This window comes from Rhinopithecus roxellana, chromosome 12 (assembly GCF_007565055.1).
Source record: "Rhinopithecus roxellana isolate Shanxi Qingling chromosome 12, ASM756505v1, whole genome shotgun sequence".
Lineage (NCBI taxonomy): Eukaryota > Metazoa > Chordata > Mammalia > Primates > Cercopithecidae > Rhinopithecus > Rhinopithecus roxellana.
Window position 1 is genome coordinate 128,369,465 of NC_044560.1, and position 14,044 is coordinate 128,383,508.

Here is a 14,044-nt window from a genome sequence, read left to right on the forward strand (position 1 = left end):
GGCAATGTGGGCTCTTTTTTGGTTCCATATGAACTTTAAAGTAGTTTTTTCCAATTCTGTGAGGAAAGTCATTGGTAGCTTAATGGGGATGACATTGAATCTATAAATTACCTTGGGCAGTATGGCCATTTTCACAATATTGATTCTTCCTATCCAGGAGTATGGAATGTTCTTCCATTTGTTTGTGTCCTCTTTTATTTCATTGAGCAGTGGTTTGTAGTTCTCCTTCAAGAGGTCCTTCACATCCCTTGTAAGTTGGATTCCTAGGTATTTTATTCTCTTTGAAGCAATTGTGAATGGGAGTTCATTCATGATTTGGCTCTCTGTTTGTCTGTTTTTGGTGTATAAGAATGGCTGTGATTTTTGCACATTGATTTTGTATCCTGAGACTTTGCTGAAGTTGCTCATCAACTTAAGGAGATTTTGGGCTGAGACAATGGGGTTTTCTAAATATACAATCATGTCATCTGCAAACAGCGACCATTTGACTTCCTCATTTCCTAATTGAATACCCTTCATTTCTTTCTCCTGCCTGACTGCCCTGGCCAGAACTTCCAACACTATGTTGAATAGGAGTGGTGAGAGAGGGCATCCCTGTCTTGTGCTAGTTTTCAAAGGGAATGCTTCCAGTTTTTGCCCATTCAGTATGATATTGGCTGTGGGTCTGTCATAAATAGCTCTTATTATTTTGAGATACATCCCATCAATACCTAGTTTATTAAGAGTTTTTAGCATGAAGGGCTGATGAATTTTGTCAAAGGCCTTTTCTGCATCTACTGAGATAATCATGTGGTTTTGTCTTTGGTTCCGTTTATGTGATGGAGTATGTTTATTGATTTGTGTATGTTGAACCAGCCTTGCATCCCAGGCATGAAGCCAACTTGCTCGTGGTGGATAAGGTTTTTGATGTGCTGCTGGATTCGGTTTGCCAGTATTTTATTGAGGATTTTTGCATCGATGTTCATCAGGGATATTGGTCTAAAATTCTCTTTTTTTGTTGTGTCTCTGCCAGGCTTTGGTATCAGGATGATGTTGGCCTCATAAAATGAGTTAGGAAGGATTCTCTCTTTTTCTATTGATTGGAATAGTTTCAGAAGGAATGGTACCAGCTCCTCTTTGTACCTCTGATAGAATTCACTGTGAATCCATCTGATCCTGGACTTTTTTTGGTTAGTAGGTTATTAATTATTGCCTCAATCTCAGAGCCTGTTATTGGTCTATTCAGGGTTTCAACTTCTTCTCGGTTTAGTCTTGGGAGGGTGTATGTGTCCATTTCTTCTAGATCTTCTAGTTTATTTGTATAAAGGTGTTTATAGTATTCTCTGATGGTTGTTTGTATTTCTGTGGGAAAGGCGGTGATATCCCCTTTATCATTTTTTATTGCGTCTATTTGATTCTTCTCTCTTTTCTTCTTTATTAGTCTTGCTAGCGGTCTATCAATTTTGTTGATCTTTTCAAAAAACCAGCTCTTGGATTCATTGATTTTTTTGAAGGGTTTTTTCCATCTCCTTCAGTTCTGCTCTGATCTTAGTTATTTCTTGCCTTCTGTTAGCTTTTGAATGTGTTTGCTCTTGCTTCTCTAGCTCTTTTAATTGTGATGCTAGGTTGTCAATTTTAGATCTTTCCTGCTTTCTCTTGTGGGCATTTAGTGCTATAAATTTCCCTCTACACACTGCTTTAAATGTGTCCCAGAGATTCTGGTATGTTGTGTCTTTGTTCTCACTGGTTTCAAAGAACATCTTTATTTCTGCCTTCATTTCGTTATGTGCTCAGTAGTCACTCAGAAGCAGGTTGTTCAGTTTCCATGTAGTTGAGCGGTTTTGAGTGAGTTTCTTAATCCTGAGTTCTAATTTGATTGCACTGTGGTCTGAGAGATAGTTTGTTATAATTTCTGTTCTTTTACATTTGCTGAGGAGTGCTTTACTTCCAACTATGGGGTCAGTTTTGGAATGAGTGTGATGTGGTGCTAAGAAGAATGTATATTCTGTTGATTTGGGGTGTAGAGTTCTGTAGATGTCTATCAGGTCCGCTTGGTGCAGAGCTGAGTTCAATTCCTGGGCATCTTTGTTAACTTTCTGTCTCACTGATCTGTCTAATGTAGACAGTGGGGTGTTAAAGTCTCCCATTACTATTGTGTGGAAGTCTAAGTCTCTTTGTAGGTCTCTAAGGACTTGCTTTATGAATCTGGGTGCTCCTGTATTGGTGCATATATATTTAGGATAGTTAGCTCTTCTTGTTGAATTCATCCCTTTACCATCATGTAATGGCCTTCTTTATCTCTTCTGATCTTTGTTGGTTTAAAGTCTGCTTTATTACAGATTAGGATTGCATCCCCTGCTTTTTATTTTTTGCTTCCATTTGCTTGGTAGATCTTTCTCCATCCCTTTATTTTGAGCCTATGTGTGTCTCTGCACATGACATGGGTCTCCTGAATATAGCACACTGATGGGTCTTGACTCTTTATCCAATTTGTCAGCCTGTGTCTTTTAATTGGAGCATTTAGCCCATTTACATGTAAGGTTAATATTGTTATATATAAATTTGATCCTGTCATTATGATGTTTGCTGGTTATTTTGCTCATCAGTTGATGCAGTTTCTTCCTAGCATCAATGGTCTTTACAATTTGGCATGTTTTTGCAGTGGGTGGTACCAGTTATTCCTTTCCATGTTTAGTGCTTCTTCAGGAGCTCTTGTAAGGCGGGCCTGGTGGTGACAAAATCTCTCAGCATTTGCTTGTCTGTAAAGGATTTTATTTCTCCTTTACTTATGAAGCTTAGTTTAGCTGGATATGAAATTCTGGGTTGAAAATTCTTTTCTTTAAGAATGTTGAATACTGGCCCCCACTCTCTTCTGGCTTGTTGAGTTTCTGCCAAGAGATCCGCTTTTAGTCTGATGGGCTTCCCTTTGTGGGTAACCCGACCTTTCTCTCTGGCTGCCCTTAAGATTTTTTCCTTCATTTCAACTTTGATGAATCTGACAATTATGTGTCTTGGAGTTGCTCTTCTCAAGGAGTATCTTTGTGGCATTCTCTGTATTTCCTGAATTTGAATGTTGGCCTGCCTTGCTAGGTTGGGGAAGTTCTCCTGGATAACATCCTGAAGAGTGTTTTCAAACTTGGTTCCATTCTCCCCTTCACTTTCAGGTACAACAATCAGACGTAGATTTGGTCTTTTCACATGGTCCCATATTTCTTGGAGGCTTTGTTCGTTTCTTTTTACTCTTTTTTCTCTAAACTTCTCTTCTTGCTTCATTTCATTCATTTGATCTTCAATCACTGATTCCCTTTCTTCCACTTGATCAAATTGGCTATTGAAGCTTGCGCATGCGTCACGTAGTTCTCGTGCCATGGTTTTCAGTTCCATCAGTCATTTAAGGTCTTCTCTACGCTGTTTATTCTAATTAGCCATTCGTCTAATCTTTTTTTCAAGGTTTTTAGCTTCTTTGCGATGGGTTCGAACATCCTCCTTTAGCTCAGAGAAGTTTGTTATTACCGATCGTCTGAAGCCTACTTCTGTCAACTTGTCAAAGTCATTCTCCATCCAGCTTTGTTCCATTGTTGGCAAGGTGCTGTGTTCCTCTGGAGGAGCAGACAGGTACTCTGATTTTTACAATTTTCAATTTTTCTGCTCTGGTTTCTCCCCATCAATAGTATCTGATTCTCACTGACCCCTCAGAATTCAAAGACAAATACTTGTATGGAACGTTTTTACGCTTTATAGCAATATAGTTATTACATGGGTTCAACAACAATTTGTTTTTCTTCTTATCAGGATGTAATTGGATAAGTCAATTGTGTAAAACAAGGCCATTATTTGAGAATGACTTCTTTTATTCAAACAAAACAAAGATTAAAGAACAAGTACTGACTTTATGTGACACCAACATCATAAAGATCTCCCAAGAAAACAGGGCTGCTACCTGGTTTACAAGATCCCAGCCTCACGGGTAGTAAAGTAAGGTCACTTACCAACAGGCTAGGAACCTTAGCAAATCTGGGAAACCTTAAGATGAAATAAATTCACTCATATTTATATGTACTGAAGGTGAAATATGGTAGAGAGAATTTCTAAGGTTTGGAGCATAGCCTTAAAATAGAAGAACAAATATAACAGGGGCATTAAAAAGTAGTCTGAGATCCTTGATATTTTTCAGGCAGAAATTATTCTCTGACCTTAAAAGTTGCTAAATAGTTTATAGCTCTTGATTTGCAAGTCAAAACCAAAGAGGCCTATAATGTTTAATTAATACTTGCTGAAACTATGTAAATAGCCAGGCCAAATATAATGAAACCAGCCTTTTCTGTGATCATAATCATAAGGTAGGGAGACTTAGAAAAAATAATCTGATACTTGAAAATGGGCAAATAAGATTGTCTACACCTTCAAGAAATTATCATCTGATCTACGGTATGCACCCTTGATGACTTTCTACTGTCTAGAATGCTTTATACTCTGTAGAGGTAGAGGTTAATAGAAACTGATAGCAATGCAAGTGACTCCCGTCCGTACCAACACAAATGAATACTGTCTGGTGAAGTATGTAAATCTCTGTAACTCATATTCCCATTTTTTAATTTTTTTTTGAGACAGAGTTTCACTCTTTTTGCACAGGCTGGAGTGCAATGGCGCAATCTCGGCTCACTGTAACCTCGCCTCCCAGGTTCAAGTAATTCTCCTGCCTTAGCCTCCCGAGTAGCTGGGATTATAGGCATGCACCACCAAACCCAGCTAATTTTGTATTTTAGTAGAGACAGGGTTTCATCATGTTGGCCAGCCCGGTCTTGAACTCCTGAACTCAGGTAATCCACCCGCCTCAGCCTCCCAAAGTGCTGGGATTACAGGTATGAGCCACCGTGCCCGGCCATATTCCCATTTTTATATCTGACCAGAGGCTATATATCTGTGCTAATTAACCAGTAATTAATGAGCTGAATAAAATCTGTGATACATGCTCATTATATATTTGTATAAAAGTCATGTTTTTCACTTTGTGAAAATTATACTTTAATAAGTCTTAAAAACAACATAGAAGTTATTTGTATTTGTCTTAAGAATTTGGAATGTTTATATCTGAATAAATCTATCAAATATATAAATTTTCAACATAGATATTTAAGACAACTAAGTACCTGGACTTAATTATCTTTCCTTCATTTCTCTGGGAGCTTGTCAAATGTATTAAGTACTCAAAGTAGGAGGCTGTAAACAAGAAGTTGAAAACAAGACATGCCAAATTTATCGAGCTAGCTGGTAATCTACAGACATACAATCAAGAGTTGACAGTACACTTGATGTTCAATCTAGGCAAACAATGAAACAAAAATCTTACCTGTCTATAGTATTTTTCATATACAGGATTTCCACTTGATAACTGAAATAAACAAATTAATAAAAATTAGATGCTATTCATTAACTTCTATTAACATATTTCGCATTCATTCAACAGATATTTGAGAAACAAAGGTGAATAAGATAAAATATCCTTGATTTCAGGGGTTAGGTTTTGTTTCTTCTTGGGGGGCGTGAGAGAGAGAACAGATAAAGATAGTCACATGGGTTACTAAGAATCAGGTAGACAAGAAATGAAACAAGAATCTTAAATTTTGTTTTTGATATCAATACTTCTCTTCATCTAAAATTTTACCCAGAAACCCAATACGTTACAAATTAAGAATGAAATGCTTTTGCTAAAGCCAGTTGTGAGAGGCCCAAATCCCCAAGAATTCAGCTTCTACCCAAGTACCTATGAATACATTTCAAAAACCACTTTAATAAAACAATTAAATGAATATACAAACTGACGTACAGGAAGATGATAAGTGATGTTATCAGATATGAACTGCTTGCAGAAAGGCAGTTCCATTAAATTCACACTACAGTTCAAAGAGTTCCTTGGTCAGTTTAGGAACAAACTCATCTGAAATTCAATGTTTGAAGGACCGACTGGGCGCAGTGGCTCACACCAGTAATCCCAGCACTTTGGGAGGCTGAGGCAGGAGGACTGCTTGAACCCAAGAGTTTGAGACCAGCCTGAGCATCACAGTGAGACCTCGTCTTTACAAATAATTTAAAAACTGGCCAGGTGTGGTGGCACATGTCTATGGTCCCACCTACTTGGGAGGCTGAGGTGGGAGAATTGCCTGAGCCCAGGCAGCTGAGGCTGCAGTGAGCTATGACTACGCCACTGTACTCCAGCCTGGGTGACAGACTGAGACCCTGTCTCAAAAAAGAAAAGAGTTTGAAGGATCAAGTTTGCCTCCACATGAATGTGTAAGAGTGTTCTGGGATCAGGATGGGAATCCAGGAAGGCTTCATGGGGTGACATCAGAGCAGGAACTTGAGGTATGGGGAAGATGGAGAGACAGTGATTCTACACAGAGATAGCAGCATGCACAAAGGCATGTGATCAACAGAAAACTCAGTTACGTCTAAAAAGAACAGCAAGAAGTTCCGAATGGTAAGAGGAATAGGGAGATAAGATTATGAAGTTTTGCAGAAGACAACTTATGAAGGGTTTCATCTGCCATTGTTGAGTAAAAAAAAAAAATGAAGTCGCCCAGGCTGGAGTACAGTGGCGTGGCACGATCTAGGCTCCCTGCAATCTCTGCCTCCCAGGTTCAAGCGATTCTCCGGCCTCAGCTTCCCAAATAGCTGGCATTACAGGCGTGCACCACCATGCCTGGCTAATTTTGTATTTTTAGTAGAGATGGGGGTTCACCATGTTGTCTAGGCTGGTCTCAAACTCCTGACCTCAAGTGATCCACCCGCCTTGGCTTCCCAAAGTGCTGGGATTACAAGCATCAGCCACCACACCCAGCCTTAGGAAGTAATTTTAATGGTCTGGTTGAGGAGCTGAACATTGACAATGGCAGAAAAGAAGGGTATGACTTGAAAAAAAGTTTGTAACATAAGATTTGACAGGACTTATTAAGTGGATGAGGGGGAAGGAAAGCATAATTTTAAAAATATATAAAATGTCTACACACACAGAATTTCCCTTTCCACAGTTTTAGTTACTCTCAGTCAATCGCCGTCAGAAAATATTAAATGAAAAATTGCAGAAATAAACATTTCATAACTTTTAAATCGTACACCATTCCAAGTAGCATGATGAAATCTCATGCCATCCCACCTAGGACATGAATTCCTTTGTCCAGGGCATCTACTCTGTATACGGTATCTGCCCATTAGTCACTTCGTAGCCAACTCAGTTATCAGGCTGACAGATCACAAAAAGGATGAGAATGGTACAATAAGGTATGTTGAGAGAGACAGAAACCACATTCACATAACTTTTATTACAGTGTATTGTTGTAATTGTTCTATTTCACTATTAGTTGTTGTTGTTAATCTTACTGTGCCTAATTTATAAATTAAACTTTATCACAGGCATGACATACACACAGAGAGATATATATTTGAACTCAAGACTGCAACGTGTGTGTGTGTGTGTGTGTGTGTGTGTGTGTGTGTGTGTGTGTGTGTGTGTGTCCTACTGGTTCAGTTTTTCTGAAGAACCCTAATATATCCACTCTCAGAGAGGTTACCTGTCCAGGCTTTTAAAAGGCAGAGTCAGCTAGGCATGGTGGTGCGTGCCTGTAATCCCAGTACTTTGGGAGGCCGAGGCAGGCAGATCACGAGGTCAGGAGATCGAGACCATCTTGGCCAACATGGTGAAACCCCGTCTCTACAAAAAATACAAAAAATTAGCTGGGCGTGGTGGCGCATGCCTATAATCCCAGCTACGTGGAAAGCTGAGGCAGGGGAACTGCTTGAACCCTGGAGGTAGAGGTTGCAGTGAGCTGAGATCACGCCATTGCACTCCAGCCTAGCAAAAGAGCAAGACTCCATCAAAAAAAAAAAAAAAAAGAAAAAGAAAAGAAAAAGCGGAGTCAGACGGATGCGGTGGTTCACGCCTGTAATCCCAGCAGGGGATTTGGGAAGCTATGCCAGGAGGATTGCTTCAATCTAGGAGTTTGAGATCAGCCTGGGCAATGTAGAGAAACACCATCTCCACCAAAAATGCAAAAACTAGTCAGGCATGGTGGCACACGTATATAGTCCCAGCTACTCAGGAGGTTGAAGCACAAGGACTGCTTGAGCCACGGAGGTCAAAGCTATAGTGAGCTGTGATTGTGCTGCTGCACTCTAGCCTGGGCAACAGAGTGAGACCCTGTCTCTTAACAAAAAAGTCAGAGTCAGGACTTATGTGTCCCACTCCTAGCTCTGTGCTGCTTCCCATATGCCCTGGTATGCCCAGGAAAATCTTGATTTACAATCATTGTCCCAGCATCCCATTCGGCTTACCATGTGTCTCTGATTTACCATTTTTAAAAAGAAACTTTTATTGGGCCAGATGTAGTCGCTCATGCCTGTAATCTCAGCACTTTGGGAGGCCGAGGCAGGAGGAGTGCTTGAAACCAGGAGTTTGAGACTAATCTAGGCAACACAGCGAGACCCTGTCTCCATTTGTAAAAAATTTTTAAATAAAAAATTAAATAACAATTTAAATTTTAAAGAAACTATTAATAATCATTATATCAAAATACACTAAAACCAGAATGGATTTTGTATCTCTACTGTATATATCTAGTTTCTGGCCAAGTTATCAGCTAGTAGTGTGTAAGTGCTTTCACCACATGAACAAGTGATGAAATTTGAAAGAGAAGTAGTGATAATTCCATCTTTCTTGTTCTGATTCTTTACAGATTCAACAAAACTTCTTTGCAAGGGAAGCATATAGACTTACTGAAAAGTATCCTCAGACTTAAGCAACCATGGGTAATTACTCTGTATAGTCTTGCAAAATATTAGGAGAAATATTTGACACTGGTGCTCCTGTTGGTTATCTGGTATGCCAGGCAGTGCAGTGGCATGTACAGTGACCACAAGACACACTAGGCCACCAGCTGGCTAAGTCAGTGGGAAATCGCAGGCTGGGTGCAAATGAAGTATGTGCAAAGTCAGTAGTCTGAAAACTTTTAGATGGTTTTATCACATATTGTATTGTGTAAGTCTACAACTATTTATTTTGTTGTTTGGTAACCATTTTATTATCTCATAAGCCTTTTCAGGAGCAATGGGTTAGAAAGCCATCACTGTATCCAATAAAAACTAAGCTCTAAATTTTCATTTCTCTGGAAAATGGATGGGCAGACAATTTGCATAAAACCATTGAAGTAGTTTCCATTTATCATGGGAGCTCTAGTGACATCACTATTAATAAGTAAGATTCAAACATCAACATTTATAAATGTTTTCATATTCCCACAGTTACATTTTTAAGGGTAAGACTGATACTGAATACAACAAAATAGTGCAACAGAGCAATATGTGTGTTCTCCTTACAACCTGTCATTGGACTTTCGAGGCTACTACTTTTAAAAACCTACTTTATAAATCCAATCAATGTCTCAATAGTGAGTCTTTTTAAAAATAAGTCCTCTAGAAATTGGTTGCATCCTGTTCAAAATCAGTTGGAAACCTTTAATCGAAATTAAAGTTTAGTGAGCTGGACATGGTGGCGCACACCTGTAGTCCCAGCTATTTGGGAGGCTGGAATGGGAGGATCACTTGAGCCCAGGAATTCATGACCAACCTGGGCAACATACTGAGACATCATCTGTTTATCTTTAAAAAAACAAACAAACAAACAAACAAAAACAAGTTTAATGAATAAAGCTCCAGAAAACCTTCAGCTTTTGAAGCTTTTGGCAAATACCAATTATCATCAACAAAGTCTGCCAGGATACTGAAATATATCCTTCAAAACAAGGAAGAACCTAACAAATTAAATGACTTCAAATAGTACACAAGATTTCATTTTGAAATTTTATAATTATATTTTGGAATGAATTTTAGAAATTCCATTGAAAGTCTTCTTTTTTTTTTTTTTGAGACAGAGTTTTTTGCTCTTGTCGCCCAGGCTGGAGTGCAATGGCGCTATCTCGGCCCACTGAAACCTCCGCCTCCCAGGTTCAAGCGATTCTCGTGCCTCAGTCTCCCAAATAGCTGGGATTACAGGCGCCTGCCACCACATCCAGCTAATTTTTGTATTTTTAGTAGAGACGGGGTTTCGTCATGTTGGCCAGGCTGGCCTCAAACTACTGACCTCAGGTGATCCACCCGCCTCAGCCTCCCAAAGTGCTAGGATTACAGGTGTGAGCCATTGTATGCAGCCAAGTCTTTCTATTTTTAAGTGGATGAAAGAAAATTACAGGCCAGGCACAATGGCTCACGCCTGTAATCTCAACACTTTGGGAGGCTGAGGCGGGTAAATCACCTGAGGTCAGGAGTTCAAGACCAGCCTGGCCAACATGGTGACACCTCGTCACTACTAAAAATACAAAAAAAAAAAAAAAAAAATAGCTGGACATGGTGGCGGGCACCTGTAATCCCAGTTACTAGGGAAGCTGAGGCAGAAGAATTGCTTGAAACCAGGAGGCAGACGTTGCAGTGTGCTGAGATTACGCCACTGTACTCAAGCCTAGGTGACAAGAGCGAGACTGCATCTCAAAAAAAGAAAGAAAGAAAGATTAGAGAAGGCCTACAATTTTGCAACACTTAAATCTGGTGGAACATGTAAAATACATAGGGACAACTTATCTGTATCAAAGAGAGTACCTTGTGACTAGATTGGACAATACAGCGAGATCCTGTCTCTATAAAAAATGAAAAGTAAAAAGAGAGAGTACCTTTAATACAGGCAAAAGGACATTGCCTGTGAAAATACTGGGACTGATATATTTATAATTTTCTTTTCTTTTTTTTCTTTTTTGAGATAGAGTTTTGCTCTTGTTATCCAGGCTGGAGTACAGTGGCATGATCTCCACTCACTGCAATCTCCACCTCTCGGGTTCAAGTGATTCTCCTCCCTCAGCCTCCTGAGTAGCTGGGATTATAAGTGCCCACCACTACACCTGGCTAATTTTTTTTTTTTTTTGTATTTTTAGTAGAGACAGGAGCTTCATCATGTTGGCTAGGCTAGTCTCGAACTTCTGACCTCAGGTGATCCACCTGCCTCGGCCTCCAAAAAGTGCTGGGAGTACAGGTATGAGCCACTGTGCCCAGTCTATAATTTTCAATAAGAAAAAAATTAGAATTAAGAATATTCTGCATCTAGCAAAATTTTTCCTGAGCTAACTGGGTACAGCAGCACATATAAAGTATATTGGCAACTAAAAATATTTTACAGAGAAGCATCAACTGTAGAAGTTAACAACCACAAAGTATAAAATGTAACTGCAAAATATTGCAGTTTTATGAAAAAATTAAAACTAGTAAAACCACATGGAACATCATTATATGATTCAGAAAAGTATCAGTGACACAATATCAGTGACAGATTTGACTGAGAAACTGATAAAAACATAGTTATTACCAAAAATACTTCGTTTTTAAATATTCAACTGAAGTCCATGTAAAAACTTTGTTATAATGTACAACAAAATGTTTTATAAATTGTTGTTTTTGAAAAAAGAGTTTAAATGGAGCTATTTTATTGATCAACTAATGCAATAAAAACTATTTTAATGGTTGAAAAAGTAAATATTCCAAAAATATATCGAATTTTAAATATTTGTAGTACCCCCTTGCATTCTCAAAAATGTACCAGTTTGAATGAAAAATTATATAGTAATCTACTTAGTTATGACAAAAGTATAAATACTTTGCTAAAGAAAGCAAATTAAATATATTCCCTCAATAATAAAAAGTTAATTTTAAACGGATGTTTCGAATACAGGAAAAAAAAAAACCTCACACAGTAAGAAATCCTGATCTCCAAACTGTGCCTTAAAAATCCTCACATTACAGGTTCATTGGTTACTACCTAAACACATAGGAGACGATATTAGCTCACCAAAGTGTTCCAAAGTACACCCTGTGCTGATTACTACACTAATGTGATATAGCTAAGTGAGAATGGAAAAAGCCATCCAAAATGCCAAGTCACTCATCAAGCAAAATGACCAAAGAGTGTTTCTGGTGTGTCTCAGTAAAACTGGCTTTTGTTGTTATTGTCGGACTATGAACATGATCACTTTTTAGGAGGGAAAAAAAAATCACATATAATGAATGAACAGAGGAAAAAAAATTGAAAGGCATAGCTTAAATGGTAACAATGATTATCTCTGGATAGCAAGATCATAAATGATTTTTACGTTCTTCTTCATACTACTTTGCAGTCTCTGGAAACTCTTTGAGAATAAACATGTCCTAATTATATAGTAAGAATGAAGCAATAAGGCTATTTTCAATCTGGAGAAAAATATAAAAATCCCCAAATCTGATCAGTATACAAAACTGCATGTGAATTTTTAACAATCAAGTTAATTTCTAAAGGAAAACTTTAACTCCAACTGTCAAAATCAAAATCTGACCTTTTACAATTCTGTTATTACAATTTAAAAGCAATTATTTATTCATTACCTGTATCATAAACTCTTACCAGCTGTCACAAAGTTAAATATTCATAAATGTCAGAATTCTTTTGAAAGAGTCTATTGCTATTTCTTACTAGTCTGAAAAATTTAAAGTACCTGTAAACAAGAGATGCTAGAAAGCCAATACAGTTTTGTAAAAAAAAACCAAAAAACAGACTTTGGTATCAGATAGGCCTATATTCAAAGCCCATTCTACTACTTCTTAGGTATACGATCTTTAGTAGCTTATTTTACCTCCTTGAAAAGCCTGTTTCCTGATCTGGTTGGTTTTGAGACAGGGTCCCACTCTGTCCTGGCTGAAGTACAGTGATACAATCACACTGCTGCCTCAAACTTCTGGGCTTAAGCAATCTTCCCATGTAGCTGGAATTACAGGCATGAGCCAGTACACCCAGCCTCTCCTCTTCCTTCTTTAGTAATAGTACCCCTAAGCTTTACATACGGACATCTAGCTAAAATCTACATTTCCCAACCTCTCTTGCAATTTCAGTTATTCATCAATGGAATGATAAAAGAAATGTGTCCAACTCCGAGGATGTGCATCTAAAGAGAAAGGAAATGACTTCTGACTCCTAACCCTTCTTGTAAGTGGCTAGAATACAGATATAGTGACAGAATCTGGAGAAGCTATCTTGGATTGAGACAGAAAACATGTTGAGAAAAACACAGCAACATGAGAAAAAAAACCCTGAGTCCCTGACACCATCATGAAGCTCCTACAGCACTCTACACCACTTACCCCACTTGGATTGTTACTTGAGATTTGTGATTTTGGTTTAAACCAATATCCTAACTAATGTAAAAAAACAAAAGAAGGAACTGCTATTTTTGTAAAGGAAACAAATGTGTTATTATAATTACATATATAGCTATACAAATGTAAATACAATAAACTTTACTAAGAAAAAAATTGTTACAGAAGTATAGTCTAGTATACCATATATCTACATATAGGTATCTTTCTTTTTTTTTTTTTTTTTTTTTTGAGATGGAGTCTCCCTCTGCCACTCAGGTTAGAGTGCAATGGCGTGATCTCGACTCACTGCAATCTCCGCCTCCCAGGTTCAAGCAATTCTCCAGCCTTAGCCTCCCAAGTAGCTGGGACTACAGATGCACACCACCACGCCCGACTATTTTATTTTTAGTAGAGACGGGGTTTCTCCATATTGTCCAGGCTGGTCTCAAACTCCCGACCTCAGATGACTATACAGCATCTTAAGGTGTTTAGATGGTACTATAATTCCCAGTCATCTGTTTCCCTCTTGTATACACAGAGTGTATAGCGTCTCTCTCTTTAAGAGTAGTATTAATATCCCTGCCTGTTGCCATGTGACTTGTAGTGTTTCTCTGTGGGTGTTCCAGGGGTGGGTTTGGCCATATAACTTGTTTTGGCCATTGAATCCGGGAGCAAGTTCCAGTTCCAAGTAGAAGCTTCAACAGCTGTTGTGTGTTTCTGACAGGTCTTACTGTTTTCTCTCTACCAAGAGCATATGTCACAAATAGGGACTGCTCCTCTAGCCTGGATCCTCAAATGAGAAAGAATCACAGAGCAGAACCATAGCTGATTCCTAGGAAACCTATAATGTGAACAATATATAAAT

General features: G+C 38.4%; 1 protein-coding gene across 3 annotated transcripts in view; it reads right to left on the reverse strand.

Moving 5' to 3' along the window:
* The window catches only part of EPS15 (epidermal growth factor receptor pathway substrate 15), a 163,768-nt gene that overhangs the window by 118,923 nt on the left and 30,801 nt on the right, over window positions 1–14,044 (reverse strand). For 2 of the 3 annotated variants that reach the window (XM_030942712.1, XM_030942714.1), the window contains exon 2: window positions 5,330–5,371. In XM_030942712.1, the coding sequence (XP_030798572.1) occupies window positions 5,330–5,371 (42 nt within the window). Of the gene's footprint in view, window positions 1–5,329; window positions 5,372–14,044 lie in introns of those variants that run through there. The other variant, XM_030942713.1, reaches the window with a different exon arrangement.